We start from the raw sequence: 15,976 nt of genomic DNA on the forward strand, positions 1-15,976 counted from the left end.
TAATTCATAATTAAAATCAGTTCAAATATCCAAATCACATACATGTAACATTTAAAGTTATAAATGATATAATTTGTCAAATTGCCTGCTGGTTTTAACTTCTATACATTTCCACTCACAGAAAAGAATATATCACCAAATTTCATTAAAATCAGCATTTCAACCATAAAACATACAGTGAATAATTTTTATACTTCGCAAATTTCAAGTGGTGACATAAAATTGTATCTTCCAACAAACAAAACATGTTTGAGATTACCTATTTATTCCATATTGAATAATATATTTTCTGATTCTAAAACAAATTGAAAAAAAAATATGTTAGACCCATTACAGCTGTTACACAAGAAACCTGTATTAAATGCATATAAATGGGTTATATGAATTAGTTTATTTTCTGAATACACTTTGAAACACAGAGACTATGACAGATTTAAATTCTTAACAAATTGTTTATCATCTGAAAGCTTATTAGTTGACTAATTATTATGTTTACAATATGGAAACTGAATATAAACAAAACTAAAATTGTTAATATGCAAATATTTAAAGCTGATGGTCAACGCTTATCTCTGTTTGAAATGAATGACCTGGTCTTCGAAGCTCACTCAGATGTGTGACTATATATTCAAATATTTCTTTGTTTTCAAGACAACTTTAATGTTGAATGATGTCTTGCAGGAATTTGCCTTATTAGTCAACACTGTGAGAACAATCACACTATACATTCAGAAATAAGTGCAAATAATTTATTCCACTGTACAATATATAGCAAGATATTGGAAATGTGCGTGGACAGTTTCCATAACTTTCAGTGGCATTTTCGTTTCAACGTTGGTCATCATCAGGTGAACCCTTAGATTATATTTATTTATGTTGAATGATCGGTTTGATTTTTCTTTATTGTTTCTTTTTGTCAATGTGGTAATAAATTAGGAAAACGACAATTAGTATTATGGCAACACCTAACAAGCACCCAATGACGATGAGAAGATCTCTCAACCAGCTAACCCCTAATTTGGAATGGGAACAATCGTGTTTTGAGCGATGTCAGATAACTCCCCTTAGTTACCAACAATGTCTATGGCTCGTACAGCAAAGTAGTATGGAGTACCAGTTCCCTTAGTTGGCATCAACACAATGTAAGTCTCTGGTGAACCAGAAGGCAGAAGTGAAGATATATTTCCCTGAATAAGGTCAGCGTTGGTGAATAGATTTGTCTCTTCAAAGTTGTTTGAAACTTCGTCGAAGGAGATAGAATAATGGTTGGCATCAACACAATGTAAGTCTCCGTTGAACCAGGAGGCAGAGGTGAAGATATATTTCCCTGAATAAGGTCATCATTGGTCAATAGATTTGCCTCTTCAAAGTTGTCTAAAACCTCGTCGAAGGAAGTAGAATAACGTATTTCATAGTAACTTGCTGAAAATAATATTATACACTATGTAAGAATTAATTTTATATATGTTGATATGGTACATTCGAGCATAGGTTGAATTGACATTTGTGCAAGATCTTTTTGGATAATGACCAATTGACTCCATTACTGGTCTGTCTCATTGACAATTGTAAGTGTAGCATTTCATTTACCTGTCTCTTGGTCAAGATCATCTCCCACAGATGTCCATACCAATGTTATGGTTTGTTCTCCATAATTAGAAACAGGACTTTCCATATCGGTTATTCATTCTGGAGGGATTAAGTCTTCATCATCTCCTGGAATGTACACTCCACTGTCAACCTGGAACAACCCTCCAGATGTGACACGCCCAAACTCTCTGAACGGAACTGGATCTTCAGTCACTGGAATTGCACCAAAGAGACAAACAATGTTAAATAACAATTACATTTTTTTCGACTTTTTGCATCTTTAACCAGTAGTGTTTAATTTGCAGATAAATCAAAACATAAACGCAGAAACATTGTTAAAGTATTCATGTACATGTATATTACGATAGCGCTGTGTATACATTGCTCATATATGAGTACCTTACATTACTGTGATTTGCCCACGAGCTGAATGTTTTAATAGATTGACAGTAAAGCATGTCTTGAAAGTTAATGCATTCGTTCAATTACATAACATTTGCTCAGCTTACTATGAGTCTGTCCACAATCCGATGATCCTCTGGCACACTTTCATGAATCGCTATCAATATGGTCTCATAACCATTGTCTATTAGACTGATTGGATTTCGACTACTTTGAATATCGTCGATACACACCAGCAATACAACAATTGTGGCAACTAAACACCTATACTTGTCCATTTTTTGCTGAGAGTCGAATGAGCACTGTACATGCGGGTTATACTATGTTCTGAAATTTACATATGATAACGTTTGATATACTAGTAGTCGATTTATGTTTAGTGTTGCTACACTACCAAACTAAGTAACAACCAATCAGTCTTGACTTTGATAAAACTGCGCATGCCATAAATCTATTTTTTTTAATCTGAGACTACCGAGATTAAAAAGTTTAATGAGAAACAAATACGAGGGCGCCTGTACAACAAATAAAACAGCAATCCAAATTGCGTCCCGGCAAATATATTTGAGTGTAATCTGGTGCCCTGTATTTACCAGGTTTCTCTGTGCGAATATTGTTTGTGCACTATGTGAAGACTAGAATCACTCTTATAGAAACATATAATTGGAATGTTCAATTTTTAACTATGGCAGGTGCATGTCATTTTTCAACTGATTTTCTTCATTGCCAGCTTCACAGAGATTTTAAATTCGCGTACATCTAGACACTGAAAGAAATCCCTAAGAAATCTATGAAACCGGCTTTGATGATTATGTTTAATGCTTTTTATCGAACCGAGTGTTTTCAATTTGTAAAATGTTGATAACCTGCTGCAGAACGTTCACCTACTTTCTTGTACAGTACGCATATACAGTGAATAATTGTATGTGACACGTGGAAATCTGCTAATCGGACTGGCATGACTGCCCTGGTACTGTGCTTGACACTATATTATGAATTCACTTGTATGTACTTTATTTAAGTATATACATTAAATTGAATCATTTGATTTTTCACATCAAGCATTCTAGTATATAACGACCATGCACCATACATGTATATGTATATATTAATAAATACAAACCTACGGTATGATTGTCGTTTCTACGTTGTACATTTTTTCTAATTTAGCACCAAAGGTACAAAACACGATCGATCACGTATATAAAACATTCTAGTGTTCAAGTAACGCCTACATCTGCTTACAGAGACGGCGAATCCGTATAGATAGGACAACATTTGTCAATGTCATTGATAGTACATACATTTAATATAAGTTAATGTATCCCATATATTTTGGACAATGAAAATGTGTCATACATTTATCTAAATATTTCTTTTAAAATGGTTGGAAGTATTGTTTGCCAAATGGAAAATCAAATAAATAACTCCAAGAACACAACACAAATGACCAGCAACAAAAAGAAAAGAATTCACAAAACATAACTACTGACAGATGTGATATATTTACTAATAAAAGTGCACGATTTCAAGACATATTTAAAACCATTTACATAATTACGGGAAAATGATATAAATCAATTGTTGTACTATTTTTGTAGCAGGTTTCCTTCTGTGAATTTGTATACCACTTACTCAATAAATTGTAACATTCATGTCTAGATGGAATAATCAAATTTTAGTGTATCAGCATTCACCATCAGCGTTGCATTGCATTCATGCTATTGCCGAATTGGATTTAATAATGGCAATGATCTGAGACGACGAAATTGTGCCACTGACAGCTTAATTTCACACAGATTGTAATGATATTCAGTTTGTTTTGTTATTTTAAAAATAATTTGAACATTTAACAGAAATCTGCAGAGACAGCATTACAACACGGAGACTACTCTGTGGTATCAAGAGAACTATCACATAAGTTGGTCTAAGCTACAGCTGTGTAGAAATGTATAATCGCTGCTTATACTAAGTGCCTGACATGGTTACTAGTATTTATTATCCGTCATAAATAACTAGTTGATTTCAATATGCAACTCGGTTGAAAACACGGTATTGGAAATCAATACTACATCATGTTTTTATTAATATACATTATATGTTTCAGAGGAAAGCACACTATATTCTTCGTTTTCTCCATTAAGCTTGGCCAATTTTTTTGAAAAAAGGTAGAGATGTTATACTTGTACTTTTATTTTATTGAACATATCGATGCAATTAAAGTTTGAATCTGAATGTACTTGTACCAGAATTAGACACATCATGCATATATGGGATTTCAACTTGCGTGTTTGCATATTTGTATAATTTTAACATACAACATTAGAAGGGACAAGGATAGTGATGCCAATTACAACCGAGCGCAAGATTGATTGATTGATTGATTGATTGATTGATTGATTGAGTTCTTTGTGGGATTTTGTGCTTAGCAATTACCTAATTTGCATAATAAGTTGCCAATATAATGTTTTTCTACTGATATCTCAAGAGTAACCATATTTCAATAACACTGCTTAGGTTCTCGTTCATTGCCCAAATATATCGGTTTTGGGTTGAAATCAACGCTTATTTATTTGTTAATTTACATAAATCCTAGCTGTTTTATGTCAAAATGCACTCTACAAATTTCATTGAAACTTGCTACACAGGTGCTTTGCAATACTCCTTAGATCCGAGTGGACCTTGGTCGAAATGTGTGATTATTTAAATATCTAATTTTCATTATAATTCACAATTGCAAGGTTTTTCAATGATAACTCAAGAAGCACTCAATATAGCAATGACAATTCGGACATGTATGTGTTCGAGGATTATCTGTCTGCATAACTCATTTGCTCATAGGTTGAAATAATAATATATAATTACATACAAATGTATGTGTTCTGACAAAATCCACAGTTTCTGTTTAGTATTGCCAACTTCAAACTGTATATTTACTCTGTGTGCGTCTCGAAGAGCAAAGCTATATCCGCGTACAGGTTCTTGTTCAAAAAGCTAATCTTGAAATTTTTATTTTCACATATTTCTATGTCTATCTCAAACATCCAATACTCGTAAACAGGAGTTCTTCCTAAGCTTTCTTTGATGATAAAAGAATCGGCATTTATAATCAGTATCAGTATGTATAAACAGTATCAATATCTTATTATGACATGTCCTTCTATTTCTAGTCACAATTGTAATAAACCGAAGTGTCTCAAGAACAACCAATATGTTGATAGCCCCTATTTAATCTAAAGATTTAATAAAATTATTCTGGTAGTTCCAGCATATAATGCTCAGAAATAAATGGATAACAACTCTGGTGATAATTTTACATCGTATTATATTGTATCATTCATACAAATAATGTCTTACATAACACACACACATATAAAAACCTCCAAATGAGAACATTAGAAACACGGCAAAGCATATTATATATTACAAATACATGAGACAAGATTTGTGTAACTAAATTCTTTATCAAATTGTTAATGAATTTCTCTAAGTGTTGTGTTTACAATCTCAAAAAATCCAAAATCCAAACAAATTTGCATAACACTTAAATGATGCGACGTATGATGTTTTTCGTGGATTTTCCTTTTTTTGGCATCAAATTGAAAAATCACCATACATTCAGATAATTGTTTGCTATAATTATTCCACCGTGACTGTCGTTTATACTGGAAGTATATAACAAAATATTGGAAATATTTGTAGATATATTTGTTGATCACATATATCAAATTATATCGCATTGTCATAATTATGTTCAGCATCAGATGAAGGATTTACAGCATATTTATTCTCAAGTCGTTGGCCATCATCGGATGAAGCCTTTGTGACATATTTATGTTCAGGTTGTTGGTCATCGTCGGATGTCGGCTTGGATTTCCTTTCCTTGTCAATGTAGTAATAAATTAGAAAAACGACAATTAGTATCATAGCAACGCCTAACAAGCACCCAATGACGATGAGAAAGATCTCCCAACCAGCTAAGCCTTCATCTGGTATGGGAACAATCGTGTTCTGAGCTATATTGGATAACTCCCCTTGGTTACCAACATCGTCTATGGCGCGTACAGCAAAGTAGTACGTAGTACCTGTTCCTTTGGTTGGCATCAACACAATGTAAGTCTCCGTTGAACCAGAAGGCAGAGGTGAAGATATATTTCCCTGAATAAGGTCATCATTGGTCAATAGATTTGCCTCTTCAAAGTTGTCTAAAACCTCGTCGAAGGAGGTAGAATAACGTATTTCATAGTAACTTGCTGAAAATAATACCATACACTATGTAAGAATTAATTTTACATATGTTGCTATGATACATTCGAGCATGAATTGAATTGACATTTGTACATAAAAAACATCTTTTTGTATGATGACCAATTGACTCCATTGCTGCTCTGTCTCATTGTAAGTGAAGCATTTCATTTACCTGTCCCTTGGTCAAGATCATCTCCCACTGATGTCCACACCAATGTTATGGTTTGTTCTTCATAATTAGAAACAGGACTTTCCATATCGGTTATTCTCTCTGGAGGGATTAAGTCTTCATCATCTCCTGGAATGTACACTCCACTGTCAACCTGAAATGACCCTCCAGATGTGACACGCCCAAACTCTCCGAACGGAACTGGATCTTCAGTCACTGGAATTACATCTAAGAGACAAACAATGTTAAATAACAATTGGATTCAGTTTCAACATGTTTAAACAGTTATGTTTTACTTTATTTTCATTTGGAATTTATTATCACTGAAGGGATGAATCAGTGAAAATGAAACACAAATCAGTGACAATAAACTTCATGCAAATAGCCAAGATGTTTTTTCAGCGAAAAGTATTTCCATCTAAAAAAAGTATTTTACAGATAAACCTAATACTATATCATATTATATCTCATATTAGCCTATAATACGTCTATAATACCTTAAAATAACATATTGTATTCTTTAGGCATGGTTCCAACCTGTGCTGACACCCTTAATACCACATACCACACATTAGTAACATAGGCTGTAGCTCCAACGTCTCTTGACACCCTTTATACCACATTACATGTAAATTCAAGCTTACTGTAGTCTATAGGCTTCCCGGACAGCCTTGACAATTCACACCATGTGAACTCTAACTTACAGTAGTCTTTAGACGTGGCTCTAGCCTTTCTTAGTACCCTTAAAACACACACAATATAAACTCTGGCTTACTGTAGAATTTAGGCATGGCTTTCACGTTACCTAACACCAAATACCATGTGGACATGTAGCTTACGGTAATATTTAGGAATGTTTTAAACTTTCCTGACAATCTTAACACCATATACCATGTGGACTCTAGTTTACCGTGGTTTGTAGGAATGGTTTCAACTTTCCCTGGCAATCTTAAAGCGTGGTAGTCTTCGCGCTGCGCACATGCGAGATATATGTGTCTGATATAAACAAAGATGGCGACTTTGACTGTTGCGCAGAACAACGAGTACGAACTGAGACGTTTTCAAGCTTTAATTAGGTAATTTTCATGTGATTGGAAGGTATCGAAAGAGTCACCGTCGGTAATCAGTGCAAATCGCGCCCAGTTCAAACCTCATACTTGTGATTTCCATTTGAAGAGCGCATTGGATTGTGAGAAAATCAATGTTTATCAATACAAATGTCCCACATGCGCAGCCGCGCTTTAACACCATATACCATGTGGACTCTCGCTTCAACCTTTCCTGACATCCTTATCTCCACATACCAAGTTGAACACGAGCTTACCATAGTTTTTACGGATGGCTTCAAATTTTTCTGACACCCTTAACTCCACTTACCATATAATAGTCTTAAAGCATGGCTCCCATCTTTCCTGACACCCTTAACACCACATACAATTTGAACTCTTGCTTACCCATAGTCGCTAGCCATGGCTCCAACCTTTCCTGATACCCGTAACACCACATACAATTTGAACTCTTGCTTACCATAGTCTATTGGCATGGCTCCAACCTTTCCTGATACCCTTAACACTGCATTACCATATTCGTCATCTGCCGTCACTTGAACTCCATAACGACATGCTTGTTCACAAGTTGCATCCACGAAATCCAAAAAATATGCAGAGTATGTACCATCATCTTTATTAATATCGCTCCCTTGATGCATAGATTATGAACACAAATTGTTATTTTTATACCTCGTGTACAAGATCCTTACTTTGATTTGTCGGAACTTGGTCACGTTTTGGTCTATGAAACTCAATATTGACTATGAGTCAATAATATAAAACCAACGACCTCGATTTTGTTTTTGCGTTATGCTATTTGTTTACAGCAAAGGTGACTGAAACGGTCTTCAATTTATAGCGCGTTAATGTAATAGTTTAATAAATATATAATTACAGTATCGGTCAATTATTATTAATATCTTCTTTGGTCATTAACACCGAATATTGACCTCCAATTCGGTCACTATCTGTTATCAGTATTACAATATTTGTCCGATTTGCACGATAACGCATAGTAAATCAATTCAAAAACATTCAGCATGAAATTTGTATAAATATTGTTTTAATTGATCAGATGAGCACCTATTTTGCCTGAATGTCGATTGATTGAGCAGAACTAACCTGCACCATTGTCAGATAATACTAACAAAATAGAGGAATATGGACTTGGTCTCTCTATTGTCGCCACAACATTTGCATTTAGAACTGGTTGATGACCTTGAGAAACTTCAGCATAGACAATAACACGAGGTGGAGATTCAGTAATTAGATCATTGCCAACTGTTGATTGTAACCTTAACGGATGACTACCAGGATCTGAAGACTTCGATTCAATTGATACCTCAACCGTCTGGTCTTGTCGGTCGGGATTGGTGATGTTATATTCCCACTCACCAGTCTGAAGTACAAGAAACGAAGAATCATTTTACTTTCCACATATATGTCAGGTATACACATGTGCAAGTTCAAAAATAATCATAGAACATACAAATATACACACCTGTGCTATGCCTTCAATTTGTATTATAATGGTGTTTGTGTCATCGTTTTGAACATACGTGCCAGACTGGTTGTCAATAATATTTCCACTGGGATCACGGACAACAACTTCAACAGGATCAGAACCGAACTCCCAGAATATAAAGAAAATAGTATGTCTGCCTATAGATTGGTCGATGTATATTTCTTCTTTAAATATACCATCTCTGCCTTCGACATCAGTCTTATAACTTGCTAACTGTAAAATATATATGACGAGTCATTCGACTATATGTAGGAATGAAAACGCATTGGATATGTAATATACATGATAACATGTGATGAAAACGTTGAAATAAAGTTGGATTAATCACGAATACAGTTACAATACCTGTACTGGTGTATCAGTACTGGTACTAGTACGACTAGTAATTGTATCTGTGAATGCATCGTGTAACGCAGTTGATTCATCACTCTCTGAATACCAATAAGCTGTACCCCCAGTAGCATCAGACAACTTCGCTAAACCCTCATCAGCTTCGTCACTTAAAGCCAATGTGTCCACAACTACTTCTTCTTGAACCAATAAGTCTACTACGTCCTTCATGTAAGGCGGTGTGTTTTCTTCTCCGTCAGATATAAGAAATATTATTCCGCCAGCAGCGCCACCCGGTCCTCTTTCTAGCACCTGCTTTTACAAAGTTGTGAGACAGTTAAGTCCTTAGACACTGGACAAAATGTTGCATTGAAATGGGCAGTTGTAATCAAGTACAATTAATGAAACATAATTAATATGATAATGTCGGCTGGCATTCGAATACATTAGTATCAATACAACAAATTGAATAATTCTAAGCCTAACAACAAGTTATCATTTGGGCACAGGGAGCAAAACTGTTACATGAAAAGAGTGGTTAATAATACTGAGACAATACTGAAATACTAGTACTTGAGGACCTGTGTTAGTATGTTTTTTTTCCAAATATTACCTAATATTCCATATTCACTTGTTAAATTGTGGACAATTACATTAATATAAAATAAAACAACGCATTGACAATGACAATCCTACTGCAGTGTGCACAATAAATCGACCTTTTTGTTATTGTGTCGAAATGTTTTCACGTTTCACTATTAAAACAATATACACTTAACTTACAATGTTTTATACATTCCACAAAAAAATTGTTGTAATTGTTCATAATTTCGCAAATAATAAATTACTATTCAATATTTTGTTTTGTAAAATTACAGAATGAATACGCACGGATAAACCAGCTAACAAACCACTCCCGATGCTTGTGGCACCTTTGGCGTCATCTGGTAGTTCCTCGATCAACTCTTTTCTTGTTTCTACTCCAACGATCTGCACCAATTCGGATAGTATTGTTGCATCATTGCTGAATTCCACAATTCCAATCCAGGTAGCATTGGGAACTGTATAGCCAATATAACGTGTAGACGCTTGTAACAGGAGGTCAAGTCGATTGTTCTGGTGATAAATAGTAATTGCATCGCAATGGTAATTGAATGTTTAGTCTAGATACACTAAAGTTAAGTTAAACTTTCGTATTACGTAATCAGTAAAACAAATAATAATAATAATGACTTCAACTTTAAAATATATAAAAATTACTCGAAAATATTTTAAAATGTTGCCTAGATAAGCAAGGTTCTTACATCGTCCATGCTTCCAGATACATCCAGTACCAATACAATTCGTAACTCCACTTCTTGTACAACAAGAATGAATGTATCGGGTAATATATCTCGTGGGGGATTGGCTTCCTTTGCAAAGTCATCTGAATCAAGCATCACATCCCAAGCACTGTCATAGCAACATTGTTTATTTTGCTTATTTCGAGCAAGTCTGTTGTGCCGTGCCATTTGATCCAAATCATCGCTGCTATGACAATACGTGAACACCTGGTGTATTTAAAAACAGAACAAAAACTATTAGAAATTGTGTATGGATTTGATAGATGAACTCTGGCTTGCTCTTAAAACTTACAAATATTTCTATAATTATTATGTTACCTGCTGTTAATGACTAAATGTATGATATGTCACTTACCGAATCAAGGTAATTTGCATACATATATGAGCCCGTAGCTTCGTTGTTTTCTAACTTGGGAAAAAATCTACATCCTGAATCTGGTAAGACTCCACTTGATGGATCCTTGTTGCATTCTTTGTATCCGTCATAAATGTCTAGCGATACACCTGTGACTGCTTCTGAACACCTACTCGGTTGCACGTGACCATTCTCATCATAATAGAAATGTTCATATTCTTCTGTGGGATATTCGTCAAAAACACCCCATCTTAGATGGGCCCATTCGTGTCCAATTACTTTACCTGTGGAATAACATTTATAGTGAAATTTAACACACTGTAGACCACCATGGGGGTTTGCGTGTTAGTGAATAATCATTTGCATAACGAGTTATGGCCTTTCTACTCAATTTGCATTTTTAATTCCGCACTTAGTTTGGATTGCTTTCATTTAACTGTAAACTACGTACGAGTAGCAAACAATTATAATCAAAGGAACAATCACATAATAACAGGCAACAGGCAACTCACGACGTAGCACTGGACGATGGGGGCGTACGCGCTAACCAACCAACGCCCTAATCGTGGACAACACCAAAAATAGTTTAAGCATGGACGTATTAACGTTAGTACATCAATGGTTTAACTATACACGTAGAAAGCACGAATCAATACGAGCCACTCAGATTTTCCACGAAGCAGATATTGCCCAACAATAGAGACTCTCGGCTGAGTAAATAATTACAGGCGAACGACATATGGTATTCCAACTATACACATATAAATGTAATATTCTATGTTAGTATATTTGAGATGTTCATCCAAGCAGGATAAAAGATAATACAAGTGAATATAATGGTGTATTTATTTACTTATTTATTTACATCTCTGTTTAACTCTCGTAGTAATAACAACCATATTCAGACATGAGATCACACCTCTTTGTAACTCACATGGGATTGCAGTAATAATAGTGTTTGTCTTCAATCGTTGTGATGGTATTGTGGTAATTTCTGATACATTTGGTGTCCTTAAATTTGTTAGTATGTTAACGACTCATTAGTGATATGGTTCCTCCCATAGAATTACGTAACGTAACGTGCGACGGCAAATAGTATCGCAAATAAAGTCGATAAAAGAACACAATTTCTTTATATCACACAGTGAAACTATCATCAATCAATAGTATGCTTGTTAAACACTCACATGCACAGAAACCTCGTCACAAACGAGTATTTTGAGAGAAATGTGGAAATAAATGTCTTTCCGTGCATGTAGAATGTGGGGAATATATCCAACAACAATACATACCAGAAGAGTGTTTAATAAATATGGTGATAGTGGTATGATAAATGGGGAACACTTATCGACTTTTATTTGCGATGTCCTTTGGTAAGTCAGTGGGAGGAACCATAGATCTTCTTTGTTGATAAAATTTCAATATCCCAAAATAACAACTTTAACGTGTCAGTAATGACTAAAATAATATTACAACGACGAATGACCGGCATAATCACACCTCTTTGAAACTCACCTGGATTTCCCCAGTAGTACCAACTATAATCCTCGTCCACTAACCAACGTTCTGTCAGGTGGATATAGTCGCCCAGCTCTCCGCATGATTTAGTTTGTTTTGTATAAGGATTATCCCCATAGTTTGGATTGGGTTGGTCCACTATGACGTTAGCAATATCGAATCGTTCCGTCGTTGCTGGCGCTTCTCTTAGTTCGTCACTCCATGTATTTGGTAGGAGAATGGTGACATTTCGATAATAAGTGCGATTAAAAGTGCCTTGGAACACGAATCCGGATGCATCAGTAAATATCTCCTATTAATAAAAGTGTACCACGTTTTATTTCTGAAGTAATGGTAGATGCCTTAGTATAATATGTAAAGAATATAATTTTTCTATCATTGAGTGTTTACACTTCAATTAACAATCACTGCTAGATTTCAATTCAAAAGTTTCAAATTCTTTTATAAACATTGATGAACAATTTGTGCAAAAATATGTATTTCTTCTTTCGAACGTCCTTTTAGGCCTCGGTTGTCCTGTTGTGTTTAGCTTTCTGTATTCGGTTCTCAGCTCATCATAAATCACAGACACACATACATAAATTAATCAAGATGAGAATAACTTAAAGGTGAAGAATACAATATAAGTACGATTACCATACATTGTTCTTAACCGATGGGTATACTGTGTCACACATTCTTTGGTAAATGTTAATACATGGTGTACGAAGATAACAATATCTCATGCAAATATTTCATATCTGATATTTAGATCGTCACGTCTGCATCACTGCAGCTCGTCACCAAATATCATTACGTATTTCAGCAAGGCATATAGAGTGATTTACTCGGTATATATTACACAGCACACTCGAAATGCCAGGGCATGTAGTACATATTTTAAAGAGAAATTCGTCAAAACTATCATTGTATATCTTTCTCTAATTTGACTAAGTAGTGTAATGTACTTGTCAATTGTTTTTATTTTGCTCTTGTGAATTGTTTTGTCGATTGTTGTCTTTCATTTGTGTTGTATGTGTTCTTGGACTTGACAATTTTCAGTTTTTGTCTAACGATCTACAGTTAGGTATGTATTTCCATCTCAGAGATTGTACTTATATTATGATTGTCGCAGGGTTTGATAGCCATTTGTGAGATCAAAAGCGAATTTCTGTGAATGTAAAAACATACTGTGTTTTGTATAATGCTCGGTAAGAACTGATTATTATGTTTTCGGGTAAATTTAGAACATAGTTGCGTATACATTTTCTCTCAGTGCGCCAGGCTTTCCTCACAGGCAAAATGCAAAATATCCGACCGCGTTTGACCATGGTGGTCGACCATGAACTATCAAGGCTAGCAACCAAGTGCAATGAATATGACTATAGATGACCATAGTCAATTAAGACAGTTAAATCTTAAATCTGATTGACACAATATGACATTAGAATATTCCTTGACTACGGTCGATCATGGTCATAAGAGTTGACGATCGATCTTCGTGACGTTCGCCTGGTTACGGCCGCGTTATTGTCTCTATATCCGATATTGTATGTCCTATGCCTAGTGATATTGGTCAACTCAACCTGTGCGATATCTGTCTTTTATAAATGTGTGCAGAGACATTAGATAGGGTAAGATGATAAAAATGTGATAATTTAGTGTACTTGTGTTCGACAATACCTATTGCATACATGTTGTATTGTCGAACACAAGGTTTTGAGATTTCCTGATTTCTGTATTTTCGACTATACATTCTATGGAGATTCTCAGTTTGTTATCCCCCTTCATTATTAATAATGAAAATATGTATCAGTAAGTTCACATCAAACTATTGTTGACGTCGTCAATGACTACGATGTTCGAAAACTGAGATGAGGGTGTGGTTCCTATCTACTGCACAGATTAGATGGCATTCCATTGTAGGTATTAAATTGTAGAAACTTTTAGTATAAGCACCATTATCATTACGTATCTACTTTTGGCATCTCTACATGTAGATAGATGTTTGTAAACATGTACTTTTTCATGGTGAACACACATACACAACAACTCGTCAATTTGTGCAACACTTGTTCCATCTAGAAGAAAAAACCTCATGCACAGTTATAATGTTGTACTATGTTATAATAAGTTACAGATATATATTGAGTATTGAGTACAATGAACAGACATTTGAAGATGTGAATTTTGAAATATCAGCAACATTTGGGTTTTCGTTTATTGCGAACTATTGCACGTAGCGTCGACAACACCCAAAGTGCGTGCTAGTGATTCAAAATAATTGAATTCAATCGGCGAGAGTTTCTTAATGTATATTTATATTTTATTTTTCCGGCAAGCTGAGATGGCCTGACTTCTCGTAGTGCTTTATATATGTATCTCAACCTTAAAACGACATTATTGTTGTGATTTGCCCCCACACACACACACACACATGAAAGTTTAACTGAATACTTTTAATAATTTAATGACACAAAGCATTATTCACCTTGACAGAAATTTGATTTGCTAATGTGTATGAATAATTAGATAAATAAGAATTAGAAAAAAATAGCGTAACTGACGCGACTATCACTTTATTATACAATACCATCTGAGCACGAATATACTTCGAAATAAAATAACTTACTTTTAGTCTGTCCACAATCCGATGATCCTCTGGCACACTTTCATGAATCGCTATCAATATGGTCTCATAACCATTGTCTATTAGATTGATTGGATTTCGACTACTTTGAATATCGTCGATACACAACAGCATTACAACAATTGTGGCAACTAAACACCTATACTTATCCATTTCTTGCTGAGAGTCGAATGAGCACTGTACATGCGGGTTATACTATGTTCTGAAATGTACATATGATAACGTTTGATATCGTCGATTTATGTTTAGTGTTGCTACACTACCAAACTAAGTAACAACCAATCAGTCTTGACTTTGATAAAACTTATCAATCAGTCCCCACTGCGCATGTCATAAATACAACTTTTAAATCTGATACGACCTGTTACTAAGGTGCAAAGAAGTTCAAACAAGAAGAAACAAATAAGAGACCACCTGTACAACAAATAGAACAGCAACCCAAATTGCGTCTCAGCAAATATATTTGAGGGTGTTCATGAGCCCTGTATTTACCAGCAATGTCAGGTTACTGCGTGCGTATATTGGCTGTGCACTCCTATGTGAAGAATAGAATCACTCTGATAGAAACATGTAGTGGGGATATTAAATTCAAATTTTAACTACAGCAGCGGCAAACAGTGGTAGATTGAAATAATCTCACGACGTCTGTGACTTGTTCCATCCTAATGACAAGATATTGATGTTTCCATGACTAAACATTTCGAGCTCCAAAAAATTCTAATTTGCCTAATATTTACTAATGTTATTTTTTGCTAGTGGAGTACAATAGAAGGATAATGCCATTATGATATTTCTGTTGTCTGTTCGTATGTGTGTCT

The 15,976-nt window shown here is 34.8% G+C and overlaps 1 protein-coding gene and 1 pseudogene across 1 annotated transcript; both read right to left on the reverse strand.

Annotated features, from left to right (window-relative positions):
• Positions 1–1,013: 1,013 nt before the first annotated feature.
• On the reverse strand, positions 1,014–2,270 carry LOC146747849 (calcium-activated chloride channel regulator 1-like; annotated as a pseudogene).
• Positions 2,271–5,300: 3,030 nt separating this feature from the next.
• Positions 5,301–15,311, reverse strand: LOC100372093 (calcium-activated chloride channel regulator 1-like). The gene is made up of 11 exons (XM_085497475.1): positions 15,141–15,311; positions 12,527–12,821; positions 11,012–11,295; positions 10,618–10,863; positions 10,205–10,429; positions 9,329–9,625; positions 8,960–9,196; positions 8,581–8,857; positions 7,937–8,107; positions 6,413–6,637; positions 5,301–6,245 (listed from the first exon to the last, which is right to left on the reverse strand). The coding sequence occupies exons 1-11, from the start codon at positions 15,309–15,311 to the stop codon at positions 5,722–5,724; spliced, it is 2,952 nt and encodes a 983-aa protein (XP_085353601.1). The 3' UTR covers positions 5,301–5,721.
• Between the last annotated feature and the right edge of the window lie 665 nt (positions 15,312–15,976).

This window comes from Saccoglossus kowalevskii, chromosome 3 (assembly GCF_978046115.1).
Source record: "Saccoglossus kowalevskii chromosome 3, keSacKowa6.1, whole genome shotgun sequence".
Taxonomy (NCBI): domain Eukaryota; kingdom Metazoa; phylum Hemichordata; class Enteropneusta; family Harrimaniidae; genus Saccoglossus; species Saccoglossus kowalevskii.